Source organism: Sus scrofa, chromosome 15, assembly GCF_000003025.6.
Source record: "Sus scrofa isolate TJ Tabasco breed Duroc chromosome 15, Sscrofa11.1, whole genome shotgun sequence".
NCBI lineage: Eukaryota > Metazoa > Chordata > Mammalia > Artiodactyla > Suidae > Sus > Sus scrofa.
The window spans coordinates 105,013,364-105,032,567 of record NC_010457.5 but is presented as its reverse complement, the minus strand read 5'-3'; the positions used below and the strand labels follow the sequence as shown (position 1 = coordinate 105,032,567).

The following is a 19,204-nucleotide window of genomic DNA, read 5'->3' as shown; positions in this document are numbered from 1 at the left end:
CACTTTGTTTTTCTCTCTTTTCATCCTCCTCCTCCTCCCTCTCTTCTTTCTCTCCTCTCTTCATCTTTTCTTCCCTCTCCACTTCCTTCTTCACAAGCAAATTTGTAACTTATTACTTTTAAAAAATACATCTCACAAATTGAAAATAACTTTTAAGCGTACTTGTAGGTATAGAAAGTAGAAGTCTGTTCTTTACTGAAATTCTTCTAGTATTAGTGATCTAATTACAAGTATATCTAAATAGGAGTTCCCGGAGTTCCCGTCGTGGCGCAGTGGTTAACGAATCCGACTAGGAACCATGAGGTTGCGGGTTCGGTCCCTGCCCTTGCTCAGTGGGTTAACGATCTGACGTTGCTGTGAGCTGTGGTGTAGGTTGCAGACGCAGCTCGGATCCAGTGTTGCTGTGGCTCTGGCGTAGGCCAGTGGCTACAGCTCCGATTGGACCCCTAGCCTGGGAACCTCCATATGCCGCAGGAGCGGCCCAAAGAAATAGCAGAAAGACCAAAAAAATAAATAAAATAAATAAATAAATAAATAGGAGTTCCCGATGTGGCACAGTGGAAACAAATCCAACTAATAACCATGAGGTTGAGGGTTTGATCCCTGGCCTCACTCAGTGGGTTAAGGATCTGGTGTTGTCGTGAGCTGTGGTGTAGGTCACAGACACAGCTTGGTTCTGGCCTTGCTTCAGCTGTGGTCTAGGCCAGCAGCTGTAGCTCCAATTCGACCCCTAGCCTGGGAACCTCTATATACCACGGGTGCAGCCCTAAAACAAAACAAAACAAAAAAACAAGTATATCTGAATACTTGTAGGGGGTTCCCTATTTCAGAAGTTGATCTGGGAAATCATTGACTTAGACATGGTTATTTGATGCCTGAATTGTTTTTTTGGGTGGGAGGGTTGTCTTTTTGTCTTTTTAGGGCTGCACCTGTGGCATATGGAGGTTCCCAGGCTAGGGGTGTAATCAGAGCTGCTGCAGCTGCCGGCCTGCACCACAGCCACAGCCACGGCAATGCCAGATCCAAGCCACATCTGTGATCTACAGCATAGTTCAGGCAATGCTGTATCCTTAATCCACTGAGCGAGGCCAGGGATCAAACCCAAGTCTTCATGGATGCTCGTTGGGTTTGCTAACTGCTGAGCCACTACGTGATCTCCAGTGCCTGAATTATTTTACTACTAAATCAAGGGTTGGAAAGCTTTTTCTTTAAAGCGTCAGATAGTAAATATTTTAGATTTTGCCTGACTGTAAGGTCTCTGTTACAATCACTAAGCTCTGCCATTGTAGCATGAAAGCAACGGTTGACAAAACAAACAAATGAGCATGGCTATGTTCTAGTAAAACTTCATTCTTTTTTTTTTTTTTTTTTTTTTTTTTTGTCGTTTTGCCATATCTAGGGCCGCTCCTGCAGCATATGGAGGTTCCCAGGCTAGGGGTTGAATCGGAGCTGTAGCCACCGGCCTTCACCACAGCCACAGCAACGTGGGATCCGAGCTGCGTCTGCGACCTACACCACAGCTCACGGCAACGCCGGATCCTTAACCCACTGAGCAAGGCCAGGGATTGAACCCGCAACCTCATGGTTCCTAGTTGGGTTTGTTAACCACTGAGCCACAACGGGAACTCCTGAAACTTCATTCTTTTTTTTTTTTTTTTTTTTTTTTTGGTCTTTTTGTCTTTTGTTGTTGTTGTTGCTATTTCTTGGGCCGCTCCCGTGGCATATGGAGGTTCCCAGGCTAGGGGTCCATTCGGAGCTGTAGCCGCTGGCCTACGCCAGAGCCACAGCAACGCAGGATCCAAGCCGCGTCTGCAACCTACACCACAGCTCACGGCAACACCGGATCGTTAACCCACTGAGCAAGGGCAGGGATCGAACCTGCAACCTCATGGTTCCTAGTCGGATTCGTTAACCACTGCGCCACGACGGGAACTCCTAAAACTTCATTCTTAAACACTGAAATTTCAAAGACCTTGGTAAAAATTACCTGCGACACAAAAACTTACAAAACAGATGGGTTTTGACTACCTACTCAAGAATCACTGTTGATTCTTTGTTGACAGAACCCTTAGTTGAGATTTTGTTCAAATTCCTCATGGTCGAGTACTTCAACGGAGTTTCTTCCTCCTCCCAATTTCAGGAGGTGGAGGTGGGCAAATCTTTATTGGTCTGATCCCATTTTTGTTCCATTTCCCTTGCAGTGGTTAATTTGGGAGTGGTAATTTTGACAGTAAAATAGTACATGGGGAAGAATTTAATTGCATACAATAGACTCATCTTGGATATGAAAATGAATTTTGGACAGCTGGAATTAAAATCAAAGTACCTGAACAAATACTTTTGAACTTTATTTCATGTTGTACTGGCTGGCGAGATTGCTATATTGACAAACATACTTCAAGAAAATTGTTGTATATATAAAATAGAATTTTAAAAAATTATTAAAATTTCCTGAATTCAAATATTTTAAAAAAATGTGTTATGCCAATATAAAATTATGGACCTTTCTGGAAAGGACTGTTGTTTATTATGTTTTTTCCCTTATACATTTTTTTCATTTATGAAGTATAAAAACAGCAACCCTATGCTAATAACCATAGAAGTTTTTGAAACTTCACTGATCCATGAAAATCTGAAAGCCTGAATGTTGCAAATCTTGGCGTGTACTCACTAAACTCCATCTTACCATCTTGCTTCTTGATTACTTACAGCTTGGCTTTGGGCTGAATCTCTTGGTTGATCTGGTTTCTAGAAGGTTCCTGTTGATTTTATGGTCTCTGTATACCCCCCCATTTTAAATCAGATGTCTCTTTTGACTTCTATGTAATATTTAATTCCATTGCCCATTCTCTCTCTGAAATTCTGTTCCCTAATGTTTACTGAAAATGCTTCTCTGTGCTACCTTAGTGACCATTTTCAGTCTTCCTTAGTTCTTTTATTTTGGTCATTTCTGTTTCTTGGGTGTGACTCTTAAAAGAACACTGAATGTTTACAATGCCTATAAATAGTAGGCAGGAGAAAGAAATAGCCATAAATAGAAGCTGCATGTTGCTAAGCAGACACTGTTTAGTAGAACAGTCTTTTGATATAAAGCTAGGCTTATAATGAATATTGAACATTTTTCTTAATCATTAACAACTGAGTTTTTTTAAAAGTACACACATATATTTAATGCATTATATTCCACTATATGTACCATATTTAAACTATTTTTATGGATATTTTTATTCCAGTTGTGTGTGTATGCTTTAAAAAAAGAAAGTACTGAATGGGCATCCTTATGCCTACATCTTGGCATATTCTTGAGTATATCCATTTTATAAATTCCTCATGGTACAGTTGTTCAGTTGTGGTATATATGCATTGAAAATGTTGATAGGTATTGCCAGATAGCCTTTGTGTATGTGTGTGTGCGTGTGTGTCTTTTTGCCATTTCTTGGGCTGCTCCTGCGGCATATGGAGGTTCCCAGTCTAGGAGTCAAATCAGAGCTGTGGCCGCCTACCTATGCTGGAGCCAGAGCAACGCGGGATCCAAGCCTCGTCCGCGACCTACACCACAGCTCACGGCAACGCCGGATCCTTAACCCACTGAACAAGGCCAGGGATCGAACCCGCAACCTCATGGTTCCTAGTTGGATTCCTTAACTGCTGAGCCACGATGGGAACTCCCAGATGGCCTTTCTGAAAGCTTATATCAATTTGCACTTTTATCAACAGTATGAGTACCAGCTTTCTCCATACCCTCTCTAGCAATGCATGTAATAAAAGTTCGTGTTTGCTGATCTAAAGAATGAAAAATACTTTCTTTATATTTTTATTTATTTTAATTATAAATGAAGTTGAGCATCTTTTTTATTGGTGATTTTCAACTGGGGACAGTTTTACCCCCTCTCCCCCAGAGGGCCATTGGTAATGTCTGGAGACACTTGGGGGCTGTTAAAACTGGGAGAGGATCAGGGAAGAGGATTCTACTGGCATGCTGCTAAACATCCTACATTGCACACAACACTGTATTATCCAGCCCCAAATAGTGCCAGGGTTGGGAAGCCCTGTTTTATATTATTTCATCCATCTTCCATTTTCCATCTTCCATTTCATCTTCTTTGTCAGTTTATTATCTGTTATTCTTGAGTTATTGGTTGCTTTAGGGTGAACAGCTTTGATGAATTATAATTTACATTATATTGCACATATTTCAAATATACAATTTGATAAATTTTGACCTATGTATGTACTTGTGAAACCATTATCACAATCAGAATAATTCATCATCCCCCAAACTTTACTCTTGCTTCTTGGTAATTCCTCCCCAACCCCAGACAACCACTGGTCTGCTTTCTGTCACTATAGATGTATACATTTTCTAGAATTTTATAGGAATGTAATCATAAACTATCCTTCTTTTATCTGATCTCTTTCATCCAGCATAATTATTTTGAGATTTATCTACATGGTGTGTGTATCATTAGGAAAATATTCTTAATGACAGACCTTTTGGACAATGGGGCTGCTGTTTTTAATGAGCATGCTGAATTCTAAAGTCACTTGATGTGTTCTTTGTTTTAGGTCATGACCATCCGAGGTGTGATAATCACATGAGAGCATTTGTTCCTCCAGATGTCATTTGACTCATCAGGAAAAAAAAATCTGTTTAAAAGAAAACATCCATGTGGTCAGAGCTTTTCTTTATTGAATGGCTTGATGGATTTCCTTTACTCTGATTCAAACCAAAGCTGTCCTTCTCAACCAAAGCAAGAAAGGATCTTGCATGAATCAGTCCCAGAATGCCATTTTTATATCACCGAAAGGTGAAGAAAGCCTCATGAATATCAATCACAGAGACTCAGAGAGCATTACTGGTGAGTCCAGTTTAATAAATGAAGTACTGTTGCTTATAGGATAAAAGGCATATAAGACCTGCCATGATAAAACCCAGCTTCTCTTTCCATCCCCGTCTACTCAGAGACCAACTGAATTAATCTCTCCATCTCCAGGTCTCCTATCACATTTCCAAAATCTTAGGTGTGGTTCTTTATCTATGTCTGACTTCCTACACAGTGTGAGCCTTAGTCAGTCAGTAGGAAGTGCTTACTTATCTCCCTGTTGTCTTCCTATTCCTGTCTTCCTATCTCTGCTTCCCGAGGACAGAGTGCTTGTGTTTCTATACCTTGCAGGCACCTGGTAACAGTACCTGGCACCTAAGAGGCTCTCAGGACACACAGTGTATGCAAACACAGGTATAGCCCCGTAAGTCCTTATCTGCAAGACTAAATTAAAAAACTCTGTACTCCCCAAGTTTTTTTGGTAAACTTTAATTCTAAAACTCATTGGTCTACAAAATCTGACTTGTGCAGCTATTTCTAGACTTATCTCACTTAGTTCGAATATTTGCTGAAAAATCTTTTAACGTTTTTCAATATTGGATGCTGCTACAAAACCAGTTGAAGGTGTTGGATAACATACAGTAAATGCACAGTGCTACTCTAAAATGTCACAAAATTCTGAAGCTCATCTAAACCCAAAGTTTGTTTTTCTCACTTTTTATTCAACTTTATTGAGATATCTTCATTAAGATACAATAAAATGCACCCATTTTAAGTATACAGTTTGGTTTTGATAAACATATATACTCTCATGTAGCCACTAGTACAATCAAGTTATAGAACATTTTTATTATCCCCCAAAAGTTCCCTCATACCCAGATCACCCCACTCCTCAACTGCTGGCTCCAGTCATCTACCAGTGTACTTTCTTTTGCAATAGATAGTTTGCTTGTTCTAGAATTTCCTGTAGATTAATCTATGTCTTTTGTGCCTGGCTTTTTATGCAGCAGTGTGTTTTTGAGATTTATCTACATTGTAGTATACATGTCAGCAGTTCGCTCCTTTTTATTGCCAAGTTACAACTACTCAACTCGGCTGATGTAGCAGTAAAGCACCAATAAAAACAATACATAAACAAATGTAATTGTTTCAATAAAACTTGATTTGCAATAGGCTAGAGTAGGCCTGTGAGCCATAGTTTGCTGACCTCTGCTTAACAGCATCAACACTTAGTAGTGTTGTCAGTGCTTTTTATTTTAGCCATTCTAGTAGGTGTATATTAGTATCTCCATGTGGTTTTAATTCATTTTTCCCTGATGACTAATGATATTGTCTTTTCTTGTGCTTATTGGCTATTTCTAGATATTTTGAATTGTCTATTTAAATAATTTGCACATTTTTATATTTGTCTTATTATTGAATTGTAAATTTTCTTTATATAGTCTATGTAAATCCTTCGTTAAATAAATGAGATGCAAATATTTTCTCCCAGACTGTGGCTTGCGTTTTATTTTTTTTTTTTTTTGAGGCTATAATCTTTTTATTTTTTTTATTTGTTTATTTTATTTTCCCACTGTACATCAAGGGGATCAAGTTATCCTTACATGTATATATTACATTTACATTTTTTTTTCCCCACCCTTTGTTCTGTTACAACATGAGTATCTAGACAAAGTTCTCAATGCTATTCAGCAGGATCTCCTTGTAAAGCTATTCTAAGTTGTATCTGATAACCCCAAGCTCCCGATCCCTCCCACTCCCTCCCTCTCCCATCAGGCATCCACAAGTCTTTTTCTCCAAGTCCATGATTTTCTTTTCTGAGGAGATGTTCATTTGTGCTGGATATTAGATTCCAGTTATAAGTGATATATTTGTCTTTGTCTTTCTGGCTCATTTCATTCAGTATGAGAGTCTCTAGTTCCATCCATGTTGCTGCAAATGGCATTATTATGTCATTCTTTTTTATGGCTGAGTAGTATTCCATTGTGTATATATACCACATCTTCCGAATCCACTCATCCATTTTGATGGACATTTGGGTTGTTTCCATGTCCCAGCTATTGTGAATAGTGCTGCAATGAACATGCGGGTGCATGTGTCTCTTTTAAGTAGAGTTTTGTCTGGATATATGCCCAAGAGTGGGATTGCGGGGTCATATGGAAGTTCTCTGTATAGATTTCTCAGGTATCTCCAAACTGTTCTCCATAGTGGCTGTACCAGTTCACATTCCCACCAACAGTGCAGGAGGGTTCCCTTTTCTCCACAGCCCCTCCAGCACTTGTTATTTGTAGATTTATTAATGAGGGCCATTCTGACTGGTGTGAGGTGATATCTCATGGTAGTTTTGATTTACATTTCTCTTATGATCACCGATGTTGAGCATTTTTTCATGTGTTTGCTGGCCATCTGTATATCTTCCTTGGAGAACAGTCTATTCAGGTCTTTTACCCACTTTTCCATTGATTGATTGGCTTTTTTGCTGTTGGGTTGTATAAGGTGCTTATATATTCTAGAGATTAAGCCCTTGTTGGTTGCATCATTTGAAAGTATTTTCTCCCATTCTGAAAGTTGTCTTTTTGTTTTCTTTTTGGTTTCCTTTGCTGTGCAAAAGCTTTTCAGTTTGATTAGGTCCCATGGGTTTGCCTTTTCATCTTAATGGTGATGATGGTTTTCTAACTTTTGAAGAGTGGAAGTTTAAAATATTGATGGTGCTCGGTTTATCAGTTTTTGCTTTTAAAGTTCATATTTTGTGTCATTTCTAAGAAATCTTTGCATATTCCAAGATCACAAAGAGATTCTCCTTTGCTTTCTTTTACTTTTTTATTTTTATTTTATTTTATTTTTGCTTTCTTTTAAAAGTCTTATAGTGTTTGCATTTACATTGAAGTCAGTAGTTCATTGTATAATTAATTTTAAATATGTAACGAAGTTAGGGTCCAGATTTTTTTTCCCAATTGAATAGTTAGTTGTTCTTGCACCATTTGTTGAAAATATTATCTTTTATGCTATTTTCAGATATCTTATTTAAGAGATCTGCTAAGGATTGAGAGGAGCTTCTTTAGAGCCATATTTAAGTGCCTCATCTCTGTGATTATGTACCTCATCCTAGTGGTTATGAAGCCACTGCTAGTCTAGGTAAATAGGATTATCTGATATTGTCAGCCTCTTCCTATTTGATTTGATTAATGTCAGCCTCTTCATTGTTAAGGTCAAATAGTTGAAATTTACTCTTTTAAGGTATGTTTTCTTAAAATCAACTTTATTGTTCTTTGCCAGAGTTAGAAAATATTTCTTTATGCTACCCACAAAGGAAATACCAGATCTCTTTAAAAGATAAGAGGGTTGGTATGATATCCTGTATTTTCTCTATTTTAAGCCCTAATATTTTAAGCATGTTAAAAGGGATGACTTTTTTTTTTTTTTTTTTTTTTTTTTTTTTTGGTAAACTGCTAAATTTAGGAGGTGTTAAATGGTGGGCAGTATCTCAAATAAGAAGTCAGGAGCAAACACAAAGGCAAAGAAGCCCAAGAAGTATATGCAGGGGGAGTTAGAGGTATGCAGGTAAGAGGGTAGTAATGGCAAAGGTATCACATTTTTAAAATAAAAATGATTAAGTACTTACTCTAGCACCAGTGTTGAAACACTGTGCTGGAATGTTAACATTACTGTGTAACATTTAACCAGTAAATGTTAACTTTTTAAAAAAATATCTAGATGCTATGACAATATGCTAAGGTATAATTTTTCTAGATAATGAAGTATCTTCCCACAGAGTTCAAATTCTATTATTAAAGAACATGTAATTTTATTCCTTTTGAACTCACTATTTTCTGCTGGTTGTTTTGTGTGGCTTTTTCTCCCCCACGCATTGTAAGTTCTTTGAGATCAGAGCTCTTTGAAGCAGCAGTAAATAGATAAGGAGGAAATAAGAAAATTTTAAAACATCGTTATATTCCCTAAGCAGTATATTTTTAGATAGCATACAAGGAAATTCATGGTATGTTATTTTTACTAAAGGCTTTTTCAAAGAAACCTAGAGAAAGACCAACTCCAGTACCAGGATATAATAATAAAAATCACTGGAGACATCTTGGGCTCTTGTTTCTTTGGTTGTCCTACTTTCACAAAGCCAATTGCACCAATTTTTCCCTGTAGCCTAGTAGATTGAAATATGTTGGATTCATTTACATGGAATCTCCTCTTTAGATGTCTGTTCCAATGAAGATCTCCCTGAAGTTGAGCTGGTGAGCCTGCTAGAAGAACAGCTACCGCAGTATAAGCTAAGAGTGGACTCTCTCTTTCTGTATGAAAATCAAGACTGGACTCAGTCCCCACACCAGCAACAACATGCATCTGATGCCCTCTCTCCAGTCCTTGCCGAAGAGACTTTCCGTTATATGAGTGAGTATTTTAGAGTTTGTCCGTGGATCTAAAGATCATGAGTATCTTGCTGTTGACTTTTAAAACATTTGACATCCCTAGCCCAAAAAAAAGTTTGTACCTACTTTTACTTGAACTGATTAAACAACATGAAGAGATGACTCCAATTGTGTTATGTCTGAATGCAGAAAGTTTATCATCCTTAATGACTCTGAGTGTCCAGGGTTTCAGGCATCCTCAGAGGTTTCTATTTCTCCTATCTTTAACTTGATACTTTCCACAGACTGAGTAGAAAAGGGAACTTTTTAAAAAAGCAGTAAAAATATTAAAAATGTTAATATCTCTTTATATTTCTCAGCATTTATTGTCCTAATAGTTTAATATCTTGAGCCATTAGCTTTTTGACTCTTATCTACCCCTTTAAACGGACATAGTCACAGAATCTTGTCAAGTCATTAGGAAACATAGTTCTTAGATTCATAAGTAGTTTTAATAATGCCAAGGAGAACTGCATGTACACTTTCTGGTAATTTTCATTATTCACTTAAGAAAGATTCAGAGAGAGTATTTCAGTGAGAAACTAAGCCAGATTTGTTCAGAAAATAAATGTTTTACACCCAGCTATTAAAAATGACAAAATTAAGTAGAACACAATTTTAAACTTTAAAGTTTGGAGACCTTTTTTTGCTTTTGACCTTATTCCAAAAATCTGCTTTCAGACTGAGTGTACTTTTTTTATTCATTCATTGTAAAGATGCTGTATGTGTAGTAGCTGTTAGAATACACAGTAAGTCCCTAAATTCAATATCAATATATTTATAAAATTATTTTCATATGAATTAGATATGAGATTACATCAGGTCTTAGATATTTTCCCAGTGAAGGCTTCAATATGTTAAAGATTCTAACCGGAGAATGATTGTTGTGAGCTCCTCATTTTCATTAACTTTTAGTGGTACTTTCCTGTATCAGGTACTTACCTCTCAGGAAAAGACGTATAAGCATTTGGAGTTCCCATCGTGGCACAGTGGTTAACGAATCCGACTAGGAACCATGAGGTTGTGGGTTCGATCCCTGCCCTTGCTCAGTGGGTTAACGATCCGGCGTTGCTGTGAGCTGTGGTGTAGGTTGCAGATGCGGCTCGGATCCTGCGTTGCTGTGGCTCTGGCGTAGGCCGGTGGCTACAGCTCCAATTCGACCCCTAGCCTGGGAACCTCCATATGCCGCTGGAGCGGCCCAAGAAATAGCAAAAAAAAATAAAAATAAATATATATATATATATATATATATTATATAAAGTTCTTTAATTAAAGTATAGTTGATTTACAATGTTGTGTCGATTTCTGCTATAAAACCCCAAACTCCACATCCATCCCATTCCCTCCCCTCCCCTTTGATAACCACAAGTCTGTTCTCCATGTCTGTGAGTTATCACTGTACTATACTTATTTTCACTGTTATTTTAAAGGTATCAGTTCTTTGGGTTAACAGTTCACTCAAATGTCAATAAACTTCATTATGAATTTGCATTGTTTGAATGTAAAAGATAAATGGTTTACTTTGTTTAGCAAATTGATCAGGGTTTTAAAAAGCATGATGCAATCATTCTCTTACCCTTTTCCACAGTTTTCTATCCCTTGGGATGTCAAGATTTGTGGTTTTGAATAATTATTACAGACCCCGGCAAGCCATCCTAGGGCTCAGCTCCCAGTGTTATTTCAGCCCCTTCTGATCTCTACTTCCTTCATATGCCAATAGATACTCGGTCTCATTAAAATGAATTCTAACAGCTGATAAAAAGAAGTGTCACAGACAGAAGCACTTTTTCTCTTATGTAACACAAATTGAAAGAGCCATGAGAAGAAAATAAATTTGGGAGGAAACTTGGGCACAATTTTGGGATGGAAGCCTATCTCACATGAATGAAAGGGCTCTGGTTGTTCTCTGAGCCCCTAACCAAACCAGAGATTGTTTACTCTTAAAATAGAACACTCGAGGAGTTCCCATCATGGCTCAGCAGTAACGAACCTGACTAGTATCCATGAGTCGGGTTCAATCCCTGGCCTCACTCAGGGGGTTAAGGATCCGGCATTGCCTTGAACTATGGTGTAGGTTGCAGATGTGGCTTGGATCCTGCGTTGCTGTGGCTGTGCCGTAGGCTGGCAACTGCAGCTCCGATTTGCCCCCTAGCCTGGGAATTTCCATGTGCCGCGGGTGCAGCCCTAAAAAAAGCCAAAAAAAAATATGTATATATAGAATTCTTAAAAGCACTGAATGTCCAAAGGAAATCATTCCCTCCTAGTCCCTTCCATACACAAAGTTTAAAATACTCAGGGAGTTCCTGTCTTGTCGCAGTAGTTAACAAATCTGACTAGGAACCATGAGGTTACGGGTTCCATCCCTGGCTCGCTCAGTGGGTTAAGGATCCAGCGTTGTCGTGAGCTGTGGTATAGGTCACAGACCCGCCTTGGATCCCGCGCTGCTGTGGCTCTGGCGTGGGCCGGCGGCTACAGCTCCAATTAGACCCCTAGCCTGGGAACCTCCATATGCCTCGAATGAGGCCCTGGAAAAGACAAAAAGACCAAAAAAAAAAAAAAAAATTTGTTTTTAAATAAATAAATAATAAAATAAAATACTCAAAGAATGTTTCATGTGCAGGATTTTCTTAATTTTATTAAGAGAAAGCCCACAGCTGTGGAGCAAGCAGTGCAATCAGAGTGCTCCATGACTAAAAGTACCGTTTGTTCATGCAAAGGCTAAAAATAAAAATGTGATCTACTTTTCAGGGTATTTTTTATTTGGGAATAAGGATCTCCTGTACCACTTCCTAATACATAAGAAAAGGGAGGGGGATGCTTGCTTATATAAGTTGTATTTAAGGCATCAGCTTCACTTGCTACTTGTTAGAAATGCAGATCCTTGTGCCCCCACCCCAGATCTACAGATTCAGAAACTTTTTTCCTGTCTGTGTTTTAACAAGTCCTCCTGATGGTACTGATGCACAATCAGATTTGAGAACCAGTCATCTAAAGCATTGTCACCAAAGCCATATGGCCATTTCACAGTGACATTAATTGGAGAATTTAAGGAATTATGGAGAATTTTTCAGAGAAATACAGTTGTAGAAATTATTACTTCTGATTGGTAGCTATACTTTTCCTCAAGCTCTGCCTTCAAAAATCATTAACCTATTCAGGCAGGAAAGGAAATACATCAGATAATGTTCAGGAAGCATTAACCATAAGTCAAGCTGTAGAAGTTAGCAGATTTATAATTCCTCTCAACCAGTTCCACAAAGGAATTAAGTCATATACCCTAAGACATCTATCGTAGAATGGATTACCTTATTACATATGTATCATGTACTAGTTAGGTATTATTCATGGGAGAACTGAGCAGATTGTCACTGAAATCATTATCTTAATTCTTCCCTGCAACCTAGTGAGAAAAGTTGTCCTAGATGATATATATCATCAGCCTTCTTTTTGTTCTGTCTCAGTTCTTTTGAAGGCAGTTTTTTATATTGCAGAAATGTTCTCTTTATCATAGCAGCAAGAACCACTTCTTTGGGGTAAAAACCTCAAGACGTATCTGTAGTTATCACTAGTTACCAGGAGCTATTGCAGCTTTTACTCTGCCATCTGGGCAGTGTTTGTGTTTCATTTTTGGTTTTCATTGTTTTGTTTTTGTTCTTTGTTGTGGGAGGATTGGAGAGTGATGAAAAATTAGGGATCTTTATTTTTTTTTTCTTTTTTGGCCACCCCACAATATATGAAGTTCCCAAGTCAGGGATCACATCTGAGCCGCAGTGATCCTTGACCCATTGTGCTGGGCCGGGGATCAAACCTGCGTAGCAGTGTTTTCAAGATGCCACTGATCCCATTGCACCACAGCAGAAACTCCAGGAGTCTTTAAAATTAGATAATTGTGATAAAAACTCTGGAGGTTGAAAAAGATGTTTGAGAGAACTGTTCAAGCACCATCCTCTATGACAGGGGTATCAAAATGGATTAACATTGGCATTTTCCATCCTGAAAATGATTGGGGAATGATAAATGTGAAAATACGCAGTTATAAAGTAAGAATTAGCGAAATGCGTGTGTGTATTCCCTCCCTCCATATTTTGTCAGAAACATTAGATTCTCCAAATATTAAACAAAAAATGTTGAGCATTAATTAAGAAGCTTCAGAAACCAAAATTATTCCATTAAAAAAATGTTTATCCTCTCCCTGAAGTATAATTTTTTTGCAGAGGTAGAAAGTTCATATTTGGAAACAAACAAGGAGCACTGCTAATTTCTGTACCATGTAACATATTTTTATTTTAACCTCTGTGAACTAAAGAGAAAATAGGATTTGATAGGATTAATTATAATAAAGTCAGAATGCTTGGTCTGCATACTCGGTTCCAGGGTTACAGTGACTATCTGCTTTGAGAGCATTTAATCACAATGCCTAAATGCCAAGAGAACACTTAAGAGTTTTGCCCGGAGTGCTTTTGGAATCATCCCAAGCAGCCTATCTTTATCAGAGGTATTGTGTTAAAGAAGAGAAGACAGAACTGATTAGGCTGCAAAAAGGAGTCCTTTGTGTTCCTATGTGCTTTGTGACTGACTGGCATCAACTGAGCAACTCTGTACAATTGAGGTGGCCCTGCCTTTGGGGCTTGGTATGACTGTTTGACATAAAACATAAGAATTGGAGAATTCTGGTTGTATTATCTAACTTCTTTGCCATAAAAAAATATTTAAGCATTTGAAAATTCATTTTTTTCCATTTCGAAACCTTTTAACAAGAGCTATTTTTTTTTATTACAGAGAACATTTGTTCTTCATGGAAAATTAGAAAAAAACTGAAAAGAGAAAAACAGATCAATCATAATCTCTACCCAGAGATAATCTCTATTAACATTTGATGTCTAGTCTTCCAACCTCTCTGGGTGTAGAGATAAATAGACAGACAGACAGACAGACAGACTTACCCTTTAAAAACAAAATTGAGAGAGTTCCCTCGTGGTCTAGTGGTTAGGATTCCAGTGCTTGTCACTGCTGTGGCCTGGCTTACAGACAGAATTGAGACCTCTATTTTATAACTTGTGCCCACAGATAAACACTAATATTTCATATTTCATCAGATGAAAGCCTTTTAATCTTGGTGGCACTGTGGCAGAAACAGCAACATGGTACAAAGAGCCAAGTTTTTTCTTATGACCTTGTGAGATGAGAGTTGTTATCACCTTGTTATTATTTTGGCTTTCCCACTAATAGCTTGCCTCGCCCTCTTGGACATGTCACATAATTCCTTTCAGTCAAGAGTCCTCATATAAGAAAATGAGGTCATTGAACTAGATAACTTCTTAAGGTTCAGATTTAAATTGTCAGGCTATGACAGATGGCAAACATTTATAGGAAATATGTTTTAGTTTCTCCTCACTAAAACATATTTTATTCTAAACATTTCTTTTCTGTATTACTGTGTCCTTCATTTTCTGTTCCTCTTTCATCATGTATGACTTGTACGTCACAGCTTTTAATTATCCTAAATTTACTGGTTTCACTACAAATTAAATTTGTCACTTCATCTTCAGCTCTTGTCAGTCGTGTAATATAAGCCACGTCCTTTAAATTAGTTGTGTAAAAACAGTTTTTAACTGAGTCCCCAAGATTCCTGGTTCTTGTTTTGAGTGCTAACCCTGAATCAGTGGATTTCATCCCCAGCTTTACATCACACATCTAGGCATATTTTACTTACTACCTGTGCCTTGGAGCGCCTCCAAATGAATTAAATTTGAATCTGGAATTGAGACCCACTGCTCTGTGTTGCATTTGTTTTTGCAACCATTGGCTAGTTTTCTGTAGTTTAGAGCACGGATATATCAATTTGGGTTTTTGCGTTCATCTTATTATTAAGGCTTGAAGTAGAAGACAACACGCAGTGTTAGTATCTGCCTTAATTTTTAATCCTTTGTTCCTGCTATGCTATCAAGTTAAATTGTGAAGATTCCTTAGGCCCAAAAGCCTATTTCCCTTATCCCTGTGGTTAAATTATAGAGCTGGTTTCTCTGCTTGTAAATACAAATTCTTTTGAAGTAAAAATATTTCTTTTTTTTTTTTTTTTTTTGGTCTTTTTGCTGTTTCTTGGGCCACTCCCGTGGCATATGGAGGTTCCCAGGCTAGGAGTCAAATCGGAGCTGTAGCCTCCGGCCTGTGCCAGAGCCACAGCAACGTGGGATCTGAGCCACGTCTGCAACCTACACCACAGCTCACGGCAACGCCGGATCGTTAACCCACTGAGCAAGGGCAGGGACTGAACCCGCAACCTCATGGTTCCTAGTCGGATTCATTAACCACTGCGCCACGACAGGAACTCCAAAATATTTCTTTATAGATGTTTGTTTTGTTTTGTTTTCTTATTTTCAGTTTAAAACTTTTTTAGCTATCCCCTAATACTATCAATCTGCTCTTTGTTTTACTTTTAACTTAGAGTATTATTAATAATTAAGCTCAGGGTAATTTCCAATTTCATTTTAAGCAGTGATGCTAGGAAGAAAAATTAAAAGTTCAGATTAAAGTAAGACCTATCTAAACGATGTCTTTTGAGCAATCTCAAGTGTTAAGGTGGGACTAAGGAACTACAAATGACTTAAATCATAGTATCTGCTGCCAATTCCGTGCATTATCTACAGAGAATTTTAAATTGGGGCTGTTTCATACATGCCAGTTGGGTTTAAAGAGTATAGTTATATGATACTTAGCTGTTTACTGAATACTGCTTAGTAAATTATCATAGTTGAACCTCCTGATGACCTTGTGAGATAAGCTTTATCACCTCCATATTATAAATATGGAATCTGAATCTCAGAAGGGGTAAGTGGCTTGTTCAAGCTCACTCAAATAGGTGAATTCAGCTTTTCTGCCTCAAACCTCTAATTTTTCAAACTTCATAACAAACTAATATAAAATCAATCTGAGTCAAACACAAGTCAATTTCATGTAATGAAAGTCAAAGGATCCCTCTATTATTATGCTTCATTAGTTTAAAAAGCTATTGCTTATTGTGGCTATGGAATTATTAGAGTCATATTGGTCCTGTTCTTTGGAGCTAAATTATTCAAGTGCAGTTCCTGAATTATAGAGTGCCAGAAATAATGGGTTTGGGTTGTACAGATAATAGTATAGTGTATAGTTGTTATTGTTTTTTTATAGCAAAGGCCTACATTTGATGAAGATCATCATAAAGAAGAGGGGTTAGGGGAGTTCCTGTTGAGGCTCAGCAGGTTAAGAACCCCACATAGTGTCAGTGAGGACTTGGGTTCAATCACTGGCCTCACTCAGTGGGTTAAGTATCCAGCATTGCCGCAAGCTATGGGTCACAGATGCGGCTTAGATTCGGCATTACTGTGGCTGTGGCGTAGGCTGGGAGCTACAGCTGCGATTCAGCCCCTGACCCCAGGAACTTCTATGTGCTGCAGGTGTGGCTGTAAAAGAAAAAAATAAAATAAAAATAAGGTCATTTTTTAAAAAAAGAAAAGGGGTTTTTAATTCTACTAAAAAGGGGTTCATAACAGAACTACAAAAAGTCCTACAAGGTCCTATTCTTTGTTTATTGATAACACTTTATAGGTGATCTTAGGTCTTTAAGATAATCACTAAAGAATTCTAATTAAATTCCTTTATACATAACTCCTCATGAACTCCGCCCTCAATAACTTTAATTTAGATTAGGATATAAAACAATGCAGTTCATTCTCCAGACCCACATTCTGTAGTGTGAGCGAGGGTGGCAAAGTCCCAATCTTACCGGCAGAGATGGGAAGGAAGCGACTGCCTTGTGATCATTTGATACTGTCTCACTTCACTGTATGATGTACACTTTGTAGTAAGTGGTCTAGTTCCTGAGTATCTAACCCATGAAATATTTCTTTCTCTTTTCTTTATTTCACCTATGTTTTTATTCTGAACGGCTTTTTGTAAAAGCCTGAGTTATTTGTTGTTTTTAATCTTTCAATTCTCTATAAATATTTTAAACTGTGTTACTTCTATATCCTATCAATAGTCGTTTTTCACCATCTTAGTTCTAGGCACAGACAGGGTGGAGCAGATGACCAAGACCTACAATGACATCGACATGGTTACACATCTCCTGGCAGAGGTAGGAATCTCTTTTTCTTTTCTCATACAAAAAACTAAAACTTAAAGATCATATAGAATCTATCAAATGTGTACACCAGTGAACAACGATGATGTCTTTTTTTCTAGCATGCCAACTGGCATTCCAAAGTAGAATGGTTCCTGAAGTTTTTTGTTGTGAAATAGTAGAGGGCTTAATTTTTTGTAATTGTGTTATAATGGCGATGGCTGGTTTCTCTGTCCTAGGAAAGCCATCTTTAAAAAAAAATTTTTTTTTTTTAATCCTTGCTGTCACTAACCCCGAAACAGCTGCCCATTCAAGAAGCAGCTTCATTGCACATCAACACCAATGGACAGTTTCCATCCTACAGAATATAATCCTCACCACCACCATGTAGATGAGACCTCTGTGCTCTTGCTAAGTGTAACCATCTACCCCGAAAGAGTAACTCTTGCCTTGCTTGACTTTTCTGTAGGCTTTCTTGCATCATTACCACCAACTTCTTCAGCTTCCCTTTTCTCTCTATTCCAAGAACGCTGTAACCTCAAAACTTCTAGTCCATTATATCTCCTAGTTTATTTCATATTATGATTCTTACATCATTTTACAATAGGGCTCTCGATTATGCTTTCCTCTAAGCCTCTGACTCTGAATGTGTGTAAGCTTTGCCCTAATTGGAACTGCTTTCAACATGCCTATTGTATCATTACTATGCCTCAACAAATATTTATTGACTTTTACTGTGCATCAGGCCCTGTCCTCATTTTTTAAAACTGTATTGATTTTCTAAGTCCTTAAAGTCATAAGTTTAAAGGTTGCATTGCTGGATCCTAATTAACAGGGCAATCAATAAATCTTACTTGATATCAAGAAAAGAAATGCTCTCTTGCATTTATAACTATGGCAGTCATTCATTTGACTAACACATATTAAACATTGTGTGTCAGGCCCTGTATCCGTTTGTACATCTGGGCATTAAAGTGGTTCTTGTTGCTTTCTAGGACATTGCTTTTGAGTTTAGCAAAACTGACTGCAGAATTTCTAAACTACCATTTAATTTTGTTTGTACTCAAAGAAAAGATGTATTTCGTATTTTAACAGAGGGATCGTGATCTGGAGCTAGCTGCTCGGATTGGACAAGCTCTCTTAAAGCGGAACCATGTCTTGTCTGAGCAGAATGAAGCCCTGGAGGAGCAATTGGGACAAGCTTTTGATCAAGTAAGTCTTGGATCAGGTATTTGCAACATGAAACAATTAGGTTTTGAGCAGTGTAGAATTTATTTTCCTGGGTGTCCTTAAGTGATGACAATAGGTAGATAAATAACACTAGCACATGTCAATTGTTGGTACCCGTTGAACTAACCAGTAGAGAAATGAGACATTTTTGTACAGAAGAGTACTTGTGTGGCTCTACCCTAGTCCATATAAAAGCCTATATTCAGTGCCTACAGGTCTTGTGGCATCCTGCTTAGATTCTAACACGTTAGCCTTACCCCTGTGTAAACTCTGTGTGTGATCTTATCTTAAATTTATTTTTAAAAAATATATCCCCAAATAATAAATACCCAAAGGAATTATCTTTATTCAAAATCCCAAACAAAAGGAAAAAAAGAAAAGGAAAAGCTATTTTTAAAAATATATTTATTCCATAGCAATAAATATTTTCAGTGAGAACTAATTTAGTTATTAACTCGAATGGTTACATTTCAATTTTTTTACAATTTGTTATTATCTGGTTTCATGTATGTTTTATAAATGCATCATATTTAATAACATTCAAGCCTTTGCATTGAAAGTACTTATTCCTACAACGAAAGTTGGGCTTAAAAACATAAGTTTTAACAATTTGAAGTAAGGCTCTGTTCTGATAC

At 37.6% G+C, this 19,204-nt stretch overlaps 1 protein-coding gene across 3 annotated transcripts in view; it reads left to right on the top strand.

Moving 5' to 3' along the window:
- Nucleotides 1-19,204, top strand: part of TRAK2 (trafficking kinesin protein 2) — a 64,794-nt gene that overhangs the window by 23,487 nt on the left and 22,103 nt on the right. For 2 of the 3 annotated variants that reach the window (XM_021075699.1, XM_021075698.1), the window contains exons 2-5: nucleotides 4,567-4,859; nucleotides 9,030-9,224; nucleotides 17,278-17,354; nucleotides 18,435-18,551. In XM_021075699.1, coding sequence (XP_020931358.1) covers nucleotides 4,769-4,859; nucleotides 9,030-9,224; nucleotides 17,278-17,354; nucleotides 18,435-18,551 — 480 coding nt within the window. In that variant the 5' untranslated portion in view covers nucleotides 4,567-4,768. The remainder of the gene's footprint in view (nucleotides 1-4,566; nucleotides 4,860-9,029; nucleotides 9,225-17,277; nucleotides 17,355-18,434; nucleotides 18,552-19,204) is intronic. The other variant, XM_013982331.2, reaches the window with a different exon arrangement.